Genomic DNA, 15,639 nt, shown 5'->3' with positions numbered 1-15,639 from the left:
AATTCAACACAGCAAGCCATAGCTAAAACTGAATCAATTAACTTCATAACTTTGCCCTTCCCTCTTCCCCACAACTCTTTCCAAACCTCCAATCATCCTACACCCAATGATCAAGTATTCCAGCTTTTAATTTGGATCAGAATCCATGGAAACATTTTCAACCATAGCTAAACAGCAAAAAGGCATCGTACAGTTTCTGATTAAGATGTTTCCAAGAAACCTCAATACAGGGTATGTAGCTGCACGGCTTCAAAAAGGAACGCTAGCAGTTCATAGCCTGATTCAGCTTCAAGACTCCGCCTCACATAATTGCACTCTGACTTGTGCACGATCTTCACGGGGCGCAACAGCACATTCAGTTGACAGTTAGGGCTTTTGGAATCAAAGAAATTATTCAGCAGCTTATCCTCAGTTTGAACATTTAAAACAATCTCATTATATTATGTGTGCACACTCACTCAAGGTGACAGGAAACAGACTTCAGTCCTTTGAAAGTCCTAGACACCTGACTAAAATACAAGCATTTATGATCATAATAACCAACTTCCTGCCTGGAACAACATTACGAGGGCCGTGCAAGCAGTGCACCAAGAGATAGTGAGAAACAGTAAAGTAAGTGTCGAGCCCCAAGTGATGCAAATTGGGATCAACTTGGTTAGTTCACACAAGACCCCAACAGTCTTGAACCAGACATTTTAAAAGACGACTCATCACTATGCCAGGTGGGCCTGGATTTCTGTTCAAGAATTCACTGAACCACAAAGAAAGGGTCCAAAGAAAACAAAACTACAGTCAGCGCTGTGGAATGCTATTTTTCCACACAGATTCGGCACACAGGAGCACTACCAGCCTGAGAACAGTTCGGTTCTGAAAGCAAATCATTCTTCCCTCGATGGCAGCTCGAGCACCAACTATTTCCTCAGGCTTTTAGCAAACTGCAATGCACAGGGCACAACATATCACTGCGAGCAGCAGTTAACACAGTGCCGTGGTAGCTGGAATCAAAACCCACACAGACAAATAAAGTTAGTCAGAGCCATTGAAATACAGTGGCTGTGCTGGTTAAACAGAGGTCATGGGATGACAAACTGCAAAGTGTGACGCATACTTGGTTTAACTTGTTTAGATTAAACCAGTTTGTCACAACACAACGGAATTTCAACATTAAAAAAAAGCATAATGGAATGTACAAGCCCAGACAATACATCATTCAACAATTCTCTCCAGCTTTGGGGCTCAGGGTGTTGGACATTCATTCACTCTTTCATCCACAAAAGTTCTGCACAGATTCAGAAGAGGTGGTGAACATTTTTGGTCTATAGCCATTATAAAACTAACACCAATCACATAAGTGTAGAAAAAACAAACGATCCAAGATACATCCTGTTGCCATTCACATGTAAAGCTGCAAGTATAAGCTAAGAATATTTGGGTGAAGAATTGACTGACAAAATGTACAAACAATATATCCAATGCACAGGATATACCATTTTCTGTAGAATAAAACTCAATATAACTGCACAGTTATACAGTAAAATAGTAGGAGCCTGCTCCAGGGGCAATAGAACCCAGCATCTGCTTGGCACTTCTCTACCCTAAAATGCTCCTTCCAAAGAAACAGTGCAAATATTATGGATCATATTTGAAAAATCCTGCCATTAAGACCTTCCAAAAATTCCAGAGATAAGCAAGACATGTAGCAAATTCATGCAAATGTTATTGCATCGATCACATCAGCATAATCTGCTTCAAATAGTTTCAAAAGCTATTTAGGTTATACCATAGTGAAAGGTCCCAGTTATTTATCTAAAATGATTCTTTGACAATGTAATTATTCAGTAAATCAGAGTCAAGTATCAGCCTCAAACTCTGAATTACATGATATTATCCTGCTACACAGGCATCAATTATAATTGTGTGTGGATGTTATCACAGTCCAGTTTTCAACATGCTATTAGTGTTTTTGCTCTCAGCACCCAGTCACCTCCTTATACTTCTTCAAATCAGTTACTAATTGAGCTTTAGCAGTGCAAAACCCTAGCTAGCAAAATGGATGCTGTAGAGTGTGAATGTCTGTCATTCAATCTTGAAGCTCATCCGACAAGTGCTCAAGTTTTGATCTTGCTTCATTTTACATTGGATAAATCATGGAGGTTCAAACCAGAGTAGAGATTTGAGCCAGAGGACCACCCAATGTTCACATTGTTTTGTTGGAGGCTACCAATCTTCAAAATCTCCAAACCTTTTTTCTAAATGTGTAGTGTTATGTATATTTTGCGACACCATCCACTTATTATCCCATGGTACTACATGGTTAGTGTACTGAAGCACACCAGCCCATCTCAGTATACCTTACGTAATCTGCTGAAAAAAATAAGGCTGATACTTGAATCATGACTTGCATATAAACCAGAATACCCAGTCTTCACTCAGCCACCACCTCTGCTAAAAGCAATTCATTACATCACACCATCAGTAGTCAACAGTACCCGATTGAGTTCACAGCAGCAAAGTGAGGTCTTCTAACCTTTTAGATCAACATTTCTTTCTCAATGATCACATGTTTATTGTTATTTTCTAATTACCTTCTTACTTGCGTCTGAACAAAATCTTCTCAACATATCCCTAGTGCCGAATACATTGCACTGGGGTGAAGTCTTTGTCTTACTAAAGTGAAACAGTCACCATCATTGTTGACACTGATGTGCAGACACCTCGTGCTACCTCAGTGGTTGCACTTCTAGTATAGCACTGATGCTCGAGGTAACGCTAACTTCAAATGACAGCCCTGTAACATTAACAGGGTGGCATTAGCGTCTTAGAAACCATCTCCCTACTGATTGGAGGTAAAGTACTGTCAATAGTAAACAGACAGGCTGTCATGTTGTTCTATCAGTGTGCAGGCCAAGCTCTCAGCCCACCCATATATGCCAATATTGGTTTTGCTCTGAGTTTTCCGCTGTTGCATCAATGGGATGAATTCAGAGCAGCGAGGGTCCAATGTAAGCTGTTGTGAAATATTAACTCCAAATCACACAGACCAGGACGGTTTTAATTTCAACCCCTGACTTGTGCCGAGTTAGTCACTCAAATACTGGCATCAGTGACTCAAGCTGGGGGGAGGGGTGGGTGATGAGGAAGAGAAACTCAGCAGGTTCCCACTCCCAACAATTCACATCGTCCTCCAATGGAAACTGCACAGAAGTCAGTGAGGAAAAATAATCGGGCTTCTCTGTGATGTCTGCTGTAATCAGACAGCCTAACATTCAGGCTTAAACATGAAAAAATGTTCACTTGGGTGAAGTACCAAAAGGGCTACTGCATCCACAGTAGCCTCATTCATGGCTTTGGTATTCTGAACTTCAATTTTTTCCTCCCGAGCTCCGCCCTACATAAACTTTCAACATGTCTGGAGCTTTCCACCCACGCCCTATCCTGGATGGAGTCCTATTTCTTATCCTGTCCCTGCTCATCTTCATTGGCTCCCGCTCCCCATCCCTCCGTGCACAGATTTGATGACTACTTTCTACAAAACCCTCCCTTCCTCTACAACCTCCTTAAGTCCTATGTCCCTGGACACACCCTTCACTCTTCTAACACTAGTCTACTGCGATTCCTCCCCTTCCCTCCACCCAACCACCACGGGTGGCACACCCTTCAACCATTTTGCCTCCACACTCAAACTCCCTCCCTAAACCCCTCCACCTTGCTACCACTCCAACCACACCTTTGGCCCAGTTCACTTTGACTTCCAACCATGAACTGCCCCAGGACATGATGCTACATTAAAAGAGTACGAAATAACCAAGTTGTCCATGGTAGAACCCAGCATGAGTTGCTGCCTTCAGGAGACAGAAAGAAAGATTGGGAGAAGTAGTTTTAAAAAAAACAAAGCAATATAATTTGATTCCTCCCAGGTGCTGTTTTAAGTCCATTACTTTGAACAAGCTGCCAGCTGTCTGTTAGACTAAAATGCAACACCCAATCTGTAAGTAATTACATTACAGTTTATTGAACAGTTCTCACTTACCTTAAGATATGAACTCGAATGCTCTCTTAATAACAAATCTACACGTAACTAGCCACACATCAGTGCCGCACATCCCAGCACTACGCCGTTTTATTGCGTACATTAAAAGGAATTCCGAAAAGGGCCTCTCCCTTGTCCACTGAAACAAGGTTTCCGTTCTACACCGCGTTGATTTGCCTTTATCGCCAAGCCCAGTACATGTGGAAGTATGCAAGAGACTCTTGGAAAAAGCACAACTGGTCAACTGCTAGACAACTGAGTAGTTTCCCAAAAGAACAGTATTCAAAACTTCTCAAGTTGTCTGTTACAAATCGATTACCATCAGAAATTAACCCGAAATTGACAGAGTGAGAAAAAACTAGTTTCAGAGCGACAATGGTTTGGACTAAGACAGACCGTCAATGAACACTTCAAACGTGAAGAAGCCGAGTCTGCCAACCTGAAAGGAAATTAGAAGGACGAAAATAAGAGCCGGAGATATCCCGGTCTGACCCCCCCACATAAAGCGGCTGAGTCGCTCCCCTTACCTGAGATGAACTGACGCCGGTTTTCATCAAGGTGAGTCGAGATTACATCCCCCATCGCGCCTCACTCAAAACAGAAACCCTCTCTCCACGCAGCACTAACCCCCCCTAAAAAAAAGTAGTAGCTTGGAGCTAATTTTAAACAAAAATCACTCCCAGCTCAAATGCAAAGGTTTCCCAGTGAGGCGAGAGCCGTGAGACCGCTGCACTCGGCTCAACTACAGGGAGGTTTCACAAGGATCCTGGCTTCTCCGCTCGGCACACCCCTCCCTGCCGCTCGCTAAACGAGTTAGAGCCTCTCTGTCTCTCTACATTCCCGACTCCCTCCCCTTGTTCGGGGTGGAGTTTGAAAACTGCACATGCGCCTTAACCTGTAATTTAAACTTCCTAAAGCTGCAGCTCCTACACGTATTCTTTTCTAAAACCAACCCATAAGGTTGCCCCAGTGTCACCAAACAGAAGTGTTCCTCCCCCACCCCCCTTTAAAAAGGGCACAATTAATAAAGAACTCAACCACAACGGTATCAGCCGTGGCTCAGTGGCTGCACCCTTGCCTCTGAGTCAGAAGGTATGTCCCACACCAGAGACTGGAGCATAAAATTCAGGCGGACACTCCAGGGGAGTGCTGAGAGAGTGCTGCACTGTCGGAGGTGCCCTCTTCTGGATGAGACAGTAAACCGAGGCCCCGCGTGCTCTCTCAGGTGGACGCAAAAGATCCCATGGCACTATTTCGAAGAAGAGCAGGGGAGTTCTCCCCGGTGTCCTGGTTAATATTTGTCCATCAACCAAAACCTAACAACAGATTATCTTTGTCAGTATCACGTTGCTGGTTGTGGGATCTTGCTGTGTTTTCTACATTACAACAGTGACTACTCTTCAAAAGTACTTAATTGGCTGTGAAGCGCTTTGAGACGTCCTGAGGGTGTGAAAGGCAAGCCTTTTCTTTTCTTACCTGACTAGTCAAAGACCAATTTGACCACGTGGATCACTATCTGAGGTGTAAGTTTAGGAAACAGGCCTCTGGAAAGTCCTAACTGTCAGTCTCTGGGGATTTTATCATGGTAGTATACTATGCTGATAACACTGTTGACAAAGTTCAATTCACATTACTATCAGCCATAACGCTGTCTGTCTTCTTGTTTTTATCCCAAGGATGCTTAGCATGTTCTCCTTTGTTTGGTTAACATCACCTGCTTCTCTGTCAGGTGAGCTGTCATTGTGACTGAACACGAAGATCATGTAAGGGAATTAACCCAATGACTGAACTATAACATGAATTTCCTGCCATATGTTTGTCACAATATATGCTAAAATGATAGCATTAGATAAAATTGGAAATCAAATAAAGTGCTTCGCTTTCCAGCGCATTTTTTCTACCATAGCAACAGTGTCAACACAGTCAAATTGAGGTTGGGCTTGGAACATGAATCCACCTTAATTTTTATATCTAGAACAATAAATAAGAGGCAGTGAGTCACAAGACTGTAATTCATTATGTAGGGTAGAAATCCTCATAAAATGCAAGGTCAATGCTTCTGTAAATATCATTTAAACTCAGAATTACAGCAATTAATTCATTCACAGGTATTTGTTATATTACAGCTACAACTTACATTTATATAGCACTTTAACATAGTAAAGCATTCCAAGGCATAATCAGGCAAAAATGAATGCCAAACCAAAGAGGGTGATATTAGGAGAACTCGCCTCCAAAAAGGTGAGTTTTAAGGAGGGCTGTAATGGAGGAATGGATTGTGTAGAGCTGTAGAGCATTGTAGCACTGGAGAAGATTACAGAGATAGGGAGGGGTGAGGCCATGAAGCGATTTAAACATGAAGATGAGAATTTTAAACTTGAGACACTGAGGGACTGAGAGCCAATTTAGGTCAGCAAGCACAGAGGTGATGGGTGAGCGGGACTTAGCGTGAGATAGGATACGGGCAGCAGAGTTTTGAATGGACTGAGGTTTACAACGGGTGGAGGATGGGTACAAATGAGAACCTGATTGGAGAGATTCAAAAATGGGAGTAGTGGGAAAGATGGCAGGATTTGGGAGATGACAACACATTTAAGAAACTTGGAGAGGAAAGGAAGGTTGGAAATAACAACAGAAAATGCTGGAAAAACTCAGCAAGTCAGGCAACATCCGTGGAGAGAAATTTGAGTTGACGTTTCGGGTTTGACCCTTCTTCAAAAAAAAAGGAAGGTTGGAGATGGTGCAATAGTTTGCAAGGATGATGGGGTCTTGGGTGGGTTTTTTGAGGTGGCAATGATGATGGAGGTTTTGAAAGGGAAAGGGACAATACCTGAGGAGAGGGAACTATTTTTCAATGTCAGTTAGCATGGGTGCCAGGAAGGGAAGTTGGGTGGTCATCAGTTTAGTAGGAATGGGGTCAAGTAAGCAGGATGTGGAACTCATGGGCAAAGTGAGATCGAAGAGAAACTAGAGAAAGACGGAGCTCAGGGCTTGGTTAAAGGGGAGCCTAAGAGGAAGTTTGGCTTGGTGGGCAAAGTGAGAAGGGGGAAGCAGCTGATGCAGATGGTCTCAATCACTTTTACACAAAATATTGATTGAGACCATTATGTTACATAAACATGATGAGTGGGGTTGCAGGTTGATGTGCACTGGTTCCCAATTTCTTTTGTGTTTGTTCGCAGGACATGGGTGATGCCAACAAGGCTTCATTTACTGCCCAATCCTAGTTGCCCTGAGAGGGTGGTAGTGGACCTTCTCCATAAACCTCTGTAGTCATTGTGATGATAATGGTCCCACAATGATGTTGAGTAGGAAATTCCAGGATTCTGACCCAGCGATGATAAAGAGTCTGACCATACAGGAATTACATGTTTAACATACTTGTTCAATGTCCAGGAAACATCATCTTGATAAATGATGTCCAATCCATTTTACTAGGCTTGTTAACAGAGATGTGCGTAAAAATGCATCTGGTGATGCAATTACATCATTGTGCCCACTGCAAAAAAAATGTATTTTACTTTTATGGAAGCTTATGTCAAACCTGACACAAAAACTGAGACTGAATATCAATGGTTTGCTCTGCGGCAGATATAACACCTGCTATGACAATCCCTGCAGTGTAAGATTTCTCAGGTCGCCAGTGTGGCACCAGAGAATTCCTGGTAGTGACAGAGCTTTGTGTAGCCAAGTCATATGTTAAAAGGTTTCTTTTATCTCTGCCACTCCCTGGTTACTATCCTGTAATTATCTCATTGTGATCTTTCTTACTTTCAAAGTTACATTATCTGAATTTTATTGCAGTGAAGTATTCCCTCACCATCCTAATACAAATTTCAGGCCCAAAATCCAGGGAGTGCTATTTGTTTTGAATTGGTGTTTATGAGTAGATTATCCTGACAGATTTGGTTCTAACAATAAAACATCTTAATGAAAATTGTCCTCCCATTCCTGCTAATTGAGCCTTAACCACGAGCACAATGTAAGTTATTCTTTATCTATCCATATACTCCCTCCTGGTTTGTTACGGCTCTTGGTTATATCTCTATCTCTGTTAAAAGGTTACTTGACCTTGTCTTATATCTTTTCTGGTCACATTTTCTACCATGTTGTGAGATATTTGCTAAGCATTCACCTGATCAGATTCACAACACAAAACGCACTGTCTCCAAAACACTGAGCTAGAATGAGGGTGGAGTGCGTCAGGCATCCTTCATTACTGCACAACCCTGAGCTACTCGTGTTGAAAGTGCCACCGCAGTGGTTGATGGGGGACACTTCAAACTGAAGCAGATTCTTTATCTTTTGGGAGTCGGAACTTGTATGAAACCACTTCACAAGCAATGTTACTTAAGTTCTGAAGTGAAAGATTTTTAAATTATGCAGGGCCCGTGAAGTTAATGAGGGCATTCCATTGTAAAGCCACAACATTGTACAGCTGCACATTGTGAAGAAGGCATTTAAAGTCCCTAGATTCAAATTCTAAAGCCGGAATGGGATTTTTGTTCTGTAAATTGAATCATGTGAATATACACGGTAATAGCAAATGACTCTGCAGTTTTACAGTGTTTATGTTTGACTTTAATTGATGTTTAACACAAAACAGAAGAAAGATTTTCCAATTATATTTTTAAGAATACTTCTTTAAAAAAAGGCACAATTTCTGCAGCTTTTGGAACTAGATTGGTTAAAATTGTGTTGCCTTCTTCTGGGATGCTACTGCCCCTGTGTGGTACACTAGTGGAACTTGCATGGCTCCTGCAGGTTCATATATAGTTACATAATAATAATTCTGTGAAACCATAAATATGATGAATGGTGAAGTAATAGAGTTAATTTTTTCACAAGATCACAAGATAAATAAGGACGAGGAAGAACATTCAGACTATGTTACCTCCCCCAGCTAACAAAACCACAGCCCCACCCCCACCAGCACAAATTTCAACGGTGTCCAAATTGACTCCTGAGTTTTTTTCTATCAGGGGTCGCAGGATAGAGATGGGGAGTGGGAACCCAAACCGTATCGCAGAGGGACTGAGACCAATCATAGTACCCCTAACCCACCCTAGCTAAGATTGGCTAATTCAGCAACAATTATAGATCAAACCTGGGTCCTTCGTGGTTTGCAAGCTTATGTAATAAGTAGCTGAGCCATCAGACAAGAGGGAGACCATTTTAACAATGCTGCTTATATTTACCACAAGGTCTCACTGCTGATTTTAACTGCTATTTCTAAAGCACCCATGAGCTGAAGGGAATACAAGAATATGATAGACCAAACCTTAAATACTTTCAACTGCTTCTGTCAGTTTCACTCCATAGGTAAATACCCTGGCTCCGGGAACTGACAGCATTCCTGACCCATGAGAATGTCAGTCTATGATTCTGCCATCAGGATAAGAGAGCTGGTTTCAGTTATAGAAACGTGCGAAGCTTAGTCCTGTGTGTTTGCTCTGTGTGTGTCTCCACATAAAAACAGAAGCCAGCATGCTTAATGGAGATGAGACCCCCTCCCCCCCAAACCAGGCCAAGTGTACAAAATGGGAGATCAGTGCATTGCTGTCCTGAAACAGGTTGCAGTGATAGTGCTAGTATAAAAATGCCTATAGCCTTGACAAATCCAGCAGCAACCAATAACTGCTTGTGATAACCTACACTCCATAAAATCCCCAACATCGATTTGCATTAGCAGAAAAGTTCCACCTGCCTCCTGGTAGAAGTTTTAATCGCACTTGTATTCCCTGAAAAAAATAATTGAACATGAGTTAGGAGAAGTGACTGAAGGCTTTCTTGAAGGGAAAGGTCTTGAAGATGAGGACAGATGTAGCAAGGTGGAGGGGTTCAGGAAGAGAGTATCAGAATGCAGGGGTGTGATGGTAAAGGTTTGCTACCATTTATGGAGCAGAGGGGAAGGAACACACGGTAGGCCAATTTAGGAAGAGTGAAGAGTGCGAGCTGAGTTGTAGAGGAGGTTGCAGAGGGAGGGTGAGGTGAGGCCAGGGAGGTATTTGTAAATGTCAATGACAATTCCAAAATGAATGGGTTTAGGGGCAGAGAGCCAGTGGAGGTCAGCAAGGACAGGGGTCAAAAATGAGCATCAGCAGTGGAGTTTTGGATGAGCACAAGTTTGTAAATGGTCACGTTCTGGAGGCTAACGAGATATCAAACTTGGAGACGATGAAGGGTGGTTGAGAATTTCAGCAACAGTGGGTAACATGATGGAAGTGCAAGTAGACATTCTCACTGAGAGATAGGATGTGGAATTGGAAGCTCAGACACCAAGGTTGTGCTCATGTTCAGCCTGAGTGAGTAGCCAGGGATGGGGATGGAATCAGGAGCTTGTGTGTAGAGTTTCGGCTGTGAGCCTAATGTGATGGTTTCAATCTTGTTAATGTCAAGTTGAAGAAGAGGAGGAGTTCTACACAAAATGCTTTCCCCATAGTTGTTCCTCTACCAGCAGCATCAAAGACCTACTAGATGCAGATATCACTCTTCATAACATTTGTCTTTATTAATCTTGGGATGTGGGTGTCACTGGCAAGCCTGGCATTTATTGCCCATCCTTAGTTGCCCTTGACATTTGATAGAACTGAGTGGCTTTGCTAGGGCACTTCAGAGGGCAATTAAGAGTCAACCACATTGGTTAAAGAACATTAGTGAACCAGCTGGGATTTTACGACAATCCGACAGCTTCATGGTAACTTTTAATGGTACCAGCTATTTTTTCACAGATTATTAAAAATTGCATCCAAATTCTGAAACTGCCCCTGTGGGATTTGACTAATTGGCCAGAATTTTCTGGGGGGGTGCGGTGGTGGGGGGGGGGTGGTCAGTGGGCGGGATTGGTGGCAGGTCGGGTGGGAAATTTGATATTTTTGACAGCGGGCTCCCACGCACCTTTCTCGATGTCGGGTTTGTCAGCGCTGAGCAGACCCGACAGGTAGAGGTGGAGGTCCCAATTCAGCTAAATAGTGGCTTGTTTAGAGCCACTTAAGAATGATTTTCAGCTTACCTTTTGCATTTGACACTCGGCCACAGGGTACACGCTGGTCATGGACCATGTCTGTCAAGCTGAGGCGGGAGTTCAGTGTTGGTAGCACCTCAATGCTGTAGAACACTGACATCACTAATGTCAAAATAAATTTGAACATGGTCCCTTTAAGGAAACCGGCTGATGACGCGTCATAAAATGACATCACCAGACCCACTTCCTCTAATTGGCTTGGGAAACGCGCTGGGTGGGCTTAACAAGCCCTATCAAGGGAAATTCATTTCACAGAGCGGGATGGAGTCACCACCGACATCATCCGCCACAGACCCGCTGAGGTGAGCAAAATCCCGGCCATTTTCTCTGGCTTATTATTCCAGGCCTTTGGATTATCAGTCCAGTAGCATAACCACGATGCTACCATTTAGTAAATAACTGGTACATCTCTTCCGGTGCTGATGAGGATGAGTTAGAGAACATGCTGTTTTATAAGTAAGAGAGAGGCAAGAAAACAATATGGCCACATAAAGGACAAGGAGAGAAGTTTGAGAGAATTACATAGAATGTACAGCACAGAAACAGGCCACTTGGCCCAACTGGTCCATGCCAGTGTTTACGCTTCACATGAGCCTCTTCCCACCCTTCTTCATCTAACCCTATCAGCATATCATTCTATTCCTTTCTCCATTATGTGTTTACCTAGATTCCCCTTAAATGCATCTATTGTATTCACCTCAACTATTCCATGTGGGAGCAAGTTACACATTCTTACCTCCCTCTGGGTAAAGATGTTTCTCCTGAATTCCCTATTGAATTTATTAGTGACTATCTTATATTTGTGACCCCGAGTTTTGGACTCCCCCACAAGTGGAAATATTTTCTCTAATTCTACCTTATCTAATTCATAATTTTAAAGACCAGGTCACCTCTCAGTCTTCTCTTTTTTAGAGAAAAGAACCCCAGCCTGTTTACTGATAGTTGTACCCTTTCAGTTCTGGTATCCTTGTAAATCTTTTTTGCAGTGTCTCCAGTGTTTTTATATCCATTTTTGTAATATGGAGACCAGAACTGTGCACAGTACTCTAAATGTGGTCTAATCAACCTGCTACATAAGTCCAAGTTCAACATAACTCCTCTGCTTTTGAATTCTCTTCCTCTAGATATGAACCCCAATGCTTTACCTGCAGTTTTTATGGCTTTGTTAAAGAGTGATTAAAGATTGTGAAGTAAGTGTTAATGGTTTTTGGTTGCTTCCTGGGAAATTTGAGGCAATCAGAATTTTATTAATGTGATGCATAATGTAACTATGGTGGATCCATGCAAGATGCAATACTTTTGCCAGTGTCGGTTGGAAGTTCCCAGTTATAAATTTGTTCTGTTGCTGGTAGGCAGACAACTTAAGGGGGAAATTTTTTTGTGTAAGTATAAACAGAAGGATAGACAATGGGTTAATCAATAGAACCACTTTTCCTGTAAACTTTCAACATACTTTAAAAAAATGAACACTATGAAACTGATCCACCTGTCTACAGTTCACACTGGTGTACGCCATGATTGATTTTGAACCAACATATTGATAAACCTACAAGGTAGATTTTATGAATTCAGACTCCCGGTGTAGAGCCTTGCCTGCTGAGAGCACATTTTGGGAATTTTGGGTATGGAGGTCAGTGCACCGGACAGGATTTTCTACCTGGAGCCCACAAATTTGTAAAACCTACCCTCACATCAATTATTTATGATTGGCTTTCTGAAAAACGTTTCAAAAAGCAATTTAAAAATCACCCCCCCCCCCCCCCCCCGCCACAAATGCACAACTCACTCATAAGGTCATGAATGAGGTCATCACCTGGCAGGTCATGTGACAACTTGAGCCACAAGATATCACAATGACTGCATTAAAAACAGGAAATAGTGACACAAAGGCTTTTTTGAAATCATGTTGTTGGCTGCTAGGATATACAGCTGTTTGTTTTTTGACTGTGAGGAGAGCTAGGGAAAGGGTTTTTAAACAAAACCGTTCGAAACAATTCACAAAATTGTTTAAATCACAAAAATTGTTCAAAATGGGAGTCTGTGAGGGAAAAGTGTGCACAGGGCCTACAACTGTGCGATTGTGAGGAGTCCTGTTCTCAGGAGAGAAATAGCCCTGTGCTAGGGTAAAGGAGGCAAATCAATGTCAGAAACAATCAATCAACGTCAAAACTATATCAACATGTGTAAGGATGAGAGCTCTTTGCCACAGTAGACAGTGGGGTAGATCTTGACCTCATGCGATAGTACAAAATGGGCGATAGCAAACTGGCAGCCCAGTGATGGAAATAAAAATCACTGGAAAGATGTACAACGGGCTGCCAATCCGCTATTGCCCGTTTCCCACTATCACACAAAGTCAAATTCTACCCCAGTGTGTTTATCATGAGCAATCGTTGTTTGAAAAAAAATCAGTTCAGAACAGATTTTATTTGCACTAAGCTCAACATATAAGCACTCAAGAAAAGTCTACTCTGTGGTTTAAATCACTGGTTGTTGAGATATTGAATTGAATAAATTAAATTTATAGTCAAAACAAATTGCTAATTAAAGAACAAACTTCTGCCTTTGGAGACATAAACCATTACTGGCTTGCAAGGAAAACAAAGTAGAGAATTGAAATCAATAACAAGACCAAGAGTAAAAGTCTACCAGCAAAGAGACTACCGAAAGAACTCCAGGTGGATTCCCTGCTCAGGCCTGGGTTAAAATTACAGTCAGGTCTCAATGATGTCATCAGGCCACAAAATGCATGTGTAAAGAAGGACCCTGTTGGCTCCGGGTGCGTGTCTTTGCTGCCTGCTCAGGAGAGCAGGTTCAAATTGCAGATGTTGCAATCATGGCGGCTTTCAGACAGGTAAGAGCCAGGGCGATTTTAACTGCCCGCCCGCCAAGTTTCTGCTGAGCGAGTAGGGTTAAAATCACCCCCAGTGTGTTAACTGTAAATAAGCACATTTGTACCAGAGGAGAGACAAGGGACTGTTCGAAACAGATCAAAGCCAAATATATAAGGAATTTGACATCAGGCAGTAAATTAACCAAGTCTTCAAATAATTCTGCATTTCAAGATATATATGTAGTTTGTTGAGGCAGTGATTTGAAGTTGCAATTGTAGAGACATAAAAAAAAATGCTGATTAATTTTCCCTCACAACAGAATCATTACTCTACAGGAAATGCAAGGTTTTAGAAAAAAGAACGTTAGTAAAAATATCAACAACAAACAACAACAAAAAATCAGAGGAAGAGGCTGCTCTTGGGAAGCCTGTGCTGCAAGGACGTGTACTCATAAGAGAGAAATACCCCTATGGATAAGATGAAAGTGGAACAAAAACATCTGTGGAAAATTCTACACAGGATTGGTGAAGTAAGATTTAAAAGTGAGCATAACAGGGCACGTTTAGTAGAACGCAATTGCGGCAGCAAAATGTGTAAAGATGAGATGTACTAATTATTCTATGTTTAATTGCAGAAATGACCATACCCGTTTAGAGAGATGAAACTTACAAAAAGAGACACTGACATAACCCTTTTCTGGAAAAACGAAACGTAGTAGTGGTCAAGAGAGAGAGGGTCTCGTTTCTCAGAAATCACATGTCCTGATGACTCATTTCCAAGAAATCAGAGGGTCCACAGGCCCCTGCAGTGAAAGTGAAACTTATGTTATAGGCTACCTTGTATAAGTTAGACATACCTAGTTAGTGATTAATGTATAGACTTTTAAATCGATTGGACCTCTGGAGTAGGAGGTCTCGGAAAATGTGTATAACTGTGTGAACCTCAAGAGATTCAGTGGAGTCGGAGCCTTGTGTTGGGACGCAAGAGCCACAGCTCCCCAGCCCTGAATAAACCGTTTTGACTTCAATTATTGGGTCTGTCTTTCTTACAACAAGCCAGTGTCGTCGACCTTGTATATCACTTGGTCTGCACTTTGGGGGCTTACATCAATGGATTGGGAACTGTGCTGCAAGAGTCGAAGGCCTTAAAATTAGTCCCAAAAAATTGCTGCAGTTCCCCCACCCCCCCAAAAAATATATACTTGTTCAAGATTCAAGATTCAAGATTATTTTATTGCCATAAGTAACTGGTACAATGGAATGCTTACTCCCCACTCACTGCCACAATATAAGTATAAATATAAAAAGCAAAAGTAAAAACAAGTATAAACATAGAAACAATAAGCAAATAAGTAAATAAGTATAGCAATGACAGTCCAAGTTGCAGGATATGAAGAATAGTGCAAAAAGCCTCTATTACCACTGAAAGTAATAGTAATGAAATATGATAAGTATATGGTAGTATAAGTAAATAAGTATAAGTTAAAATGCAGTGTACAATGTACAAATGAGTTATAAGTTATAAGTTAATGTTAAGGTACAAGAGTCCTATGTGCACACAGTCCAGTGATCAAGAATGTTCTTGTGCTCTCACGGTTCATGTGAAATACAGTTCCAGGGTGGGGGGGGAGAATGTGACTATAATATGTGGGGCAGTGCAGTTAGCAATTCAGTAGGCGCACTGCCTGTGGGTAGAAACTGTTCTTAAACCTGCTGGTCCTGGTTTGGCTGCTGCGATACCGACGGCCAGAC

General features: G+C 42.0%; 1 protein-coding gene and 1 long non-coding RNA gene across 3 annotated transcripts in view; one reads left to right on the top strand and one right to left on the bottom strand.

The window, feature by feature from the left end:
- LOC147101813 (protein Niban 2-like) overlaps positions 1-5,106 on the bottom strand; it is a 261,246-nt gene extending 256,140 nt beyond the window's left edge. Inside the window, exon 1 of one of the 2 annotated variants that reach the window (XM_085965775.1) lies at positions 4,558-5,106. In XM_085965775.1, the coding sequence (XP_085821901.1) occupies positions 4,558-4,584 (27 nt within the window). In that variant the 5' untranslated portion in view covers positions 4,585-5,106. The remainder of the gene's footprint in view (positions 1-4,557) is intronic. The other variant, XM_085965774.1, reaches the window with a different exon arrangement.
- LOC147101812 (uncharacterized) lies at positions 3,805-14,885 on the top strand. Its single transcript, XR_015073372.1, has 3 exons — positions 3,805-4,588; positions 14,224-14,430; positions 14,523-14,885. It is a non-coding gene; the product is annotated as an uncharacterized LOC147101812 (long non-coding RNA).
- The last annotated feature ends 754 nt before the right edge of the window (positions 14,886-15,639 follow it).

Source organism: Somniosus microcephalus, chromosome 23 (assembly GCF_052327205.1).
Source record: "Somniosus microcephalus isolate GS21.2 chromosome 23, FLI_Smic_1.0, whole genome shotgun sequence".
NCBI lineage: Eukaryota > Metazoa > Chordata > Chondrichthyes > Squaliformes > Somniosidae > Somniosus > Somniosus microcephalus.
This window is presented reverse-complemented; position numbering and strand designations above follow the sequence as displayed.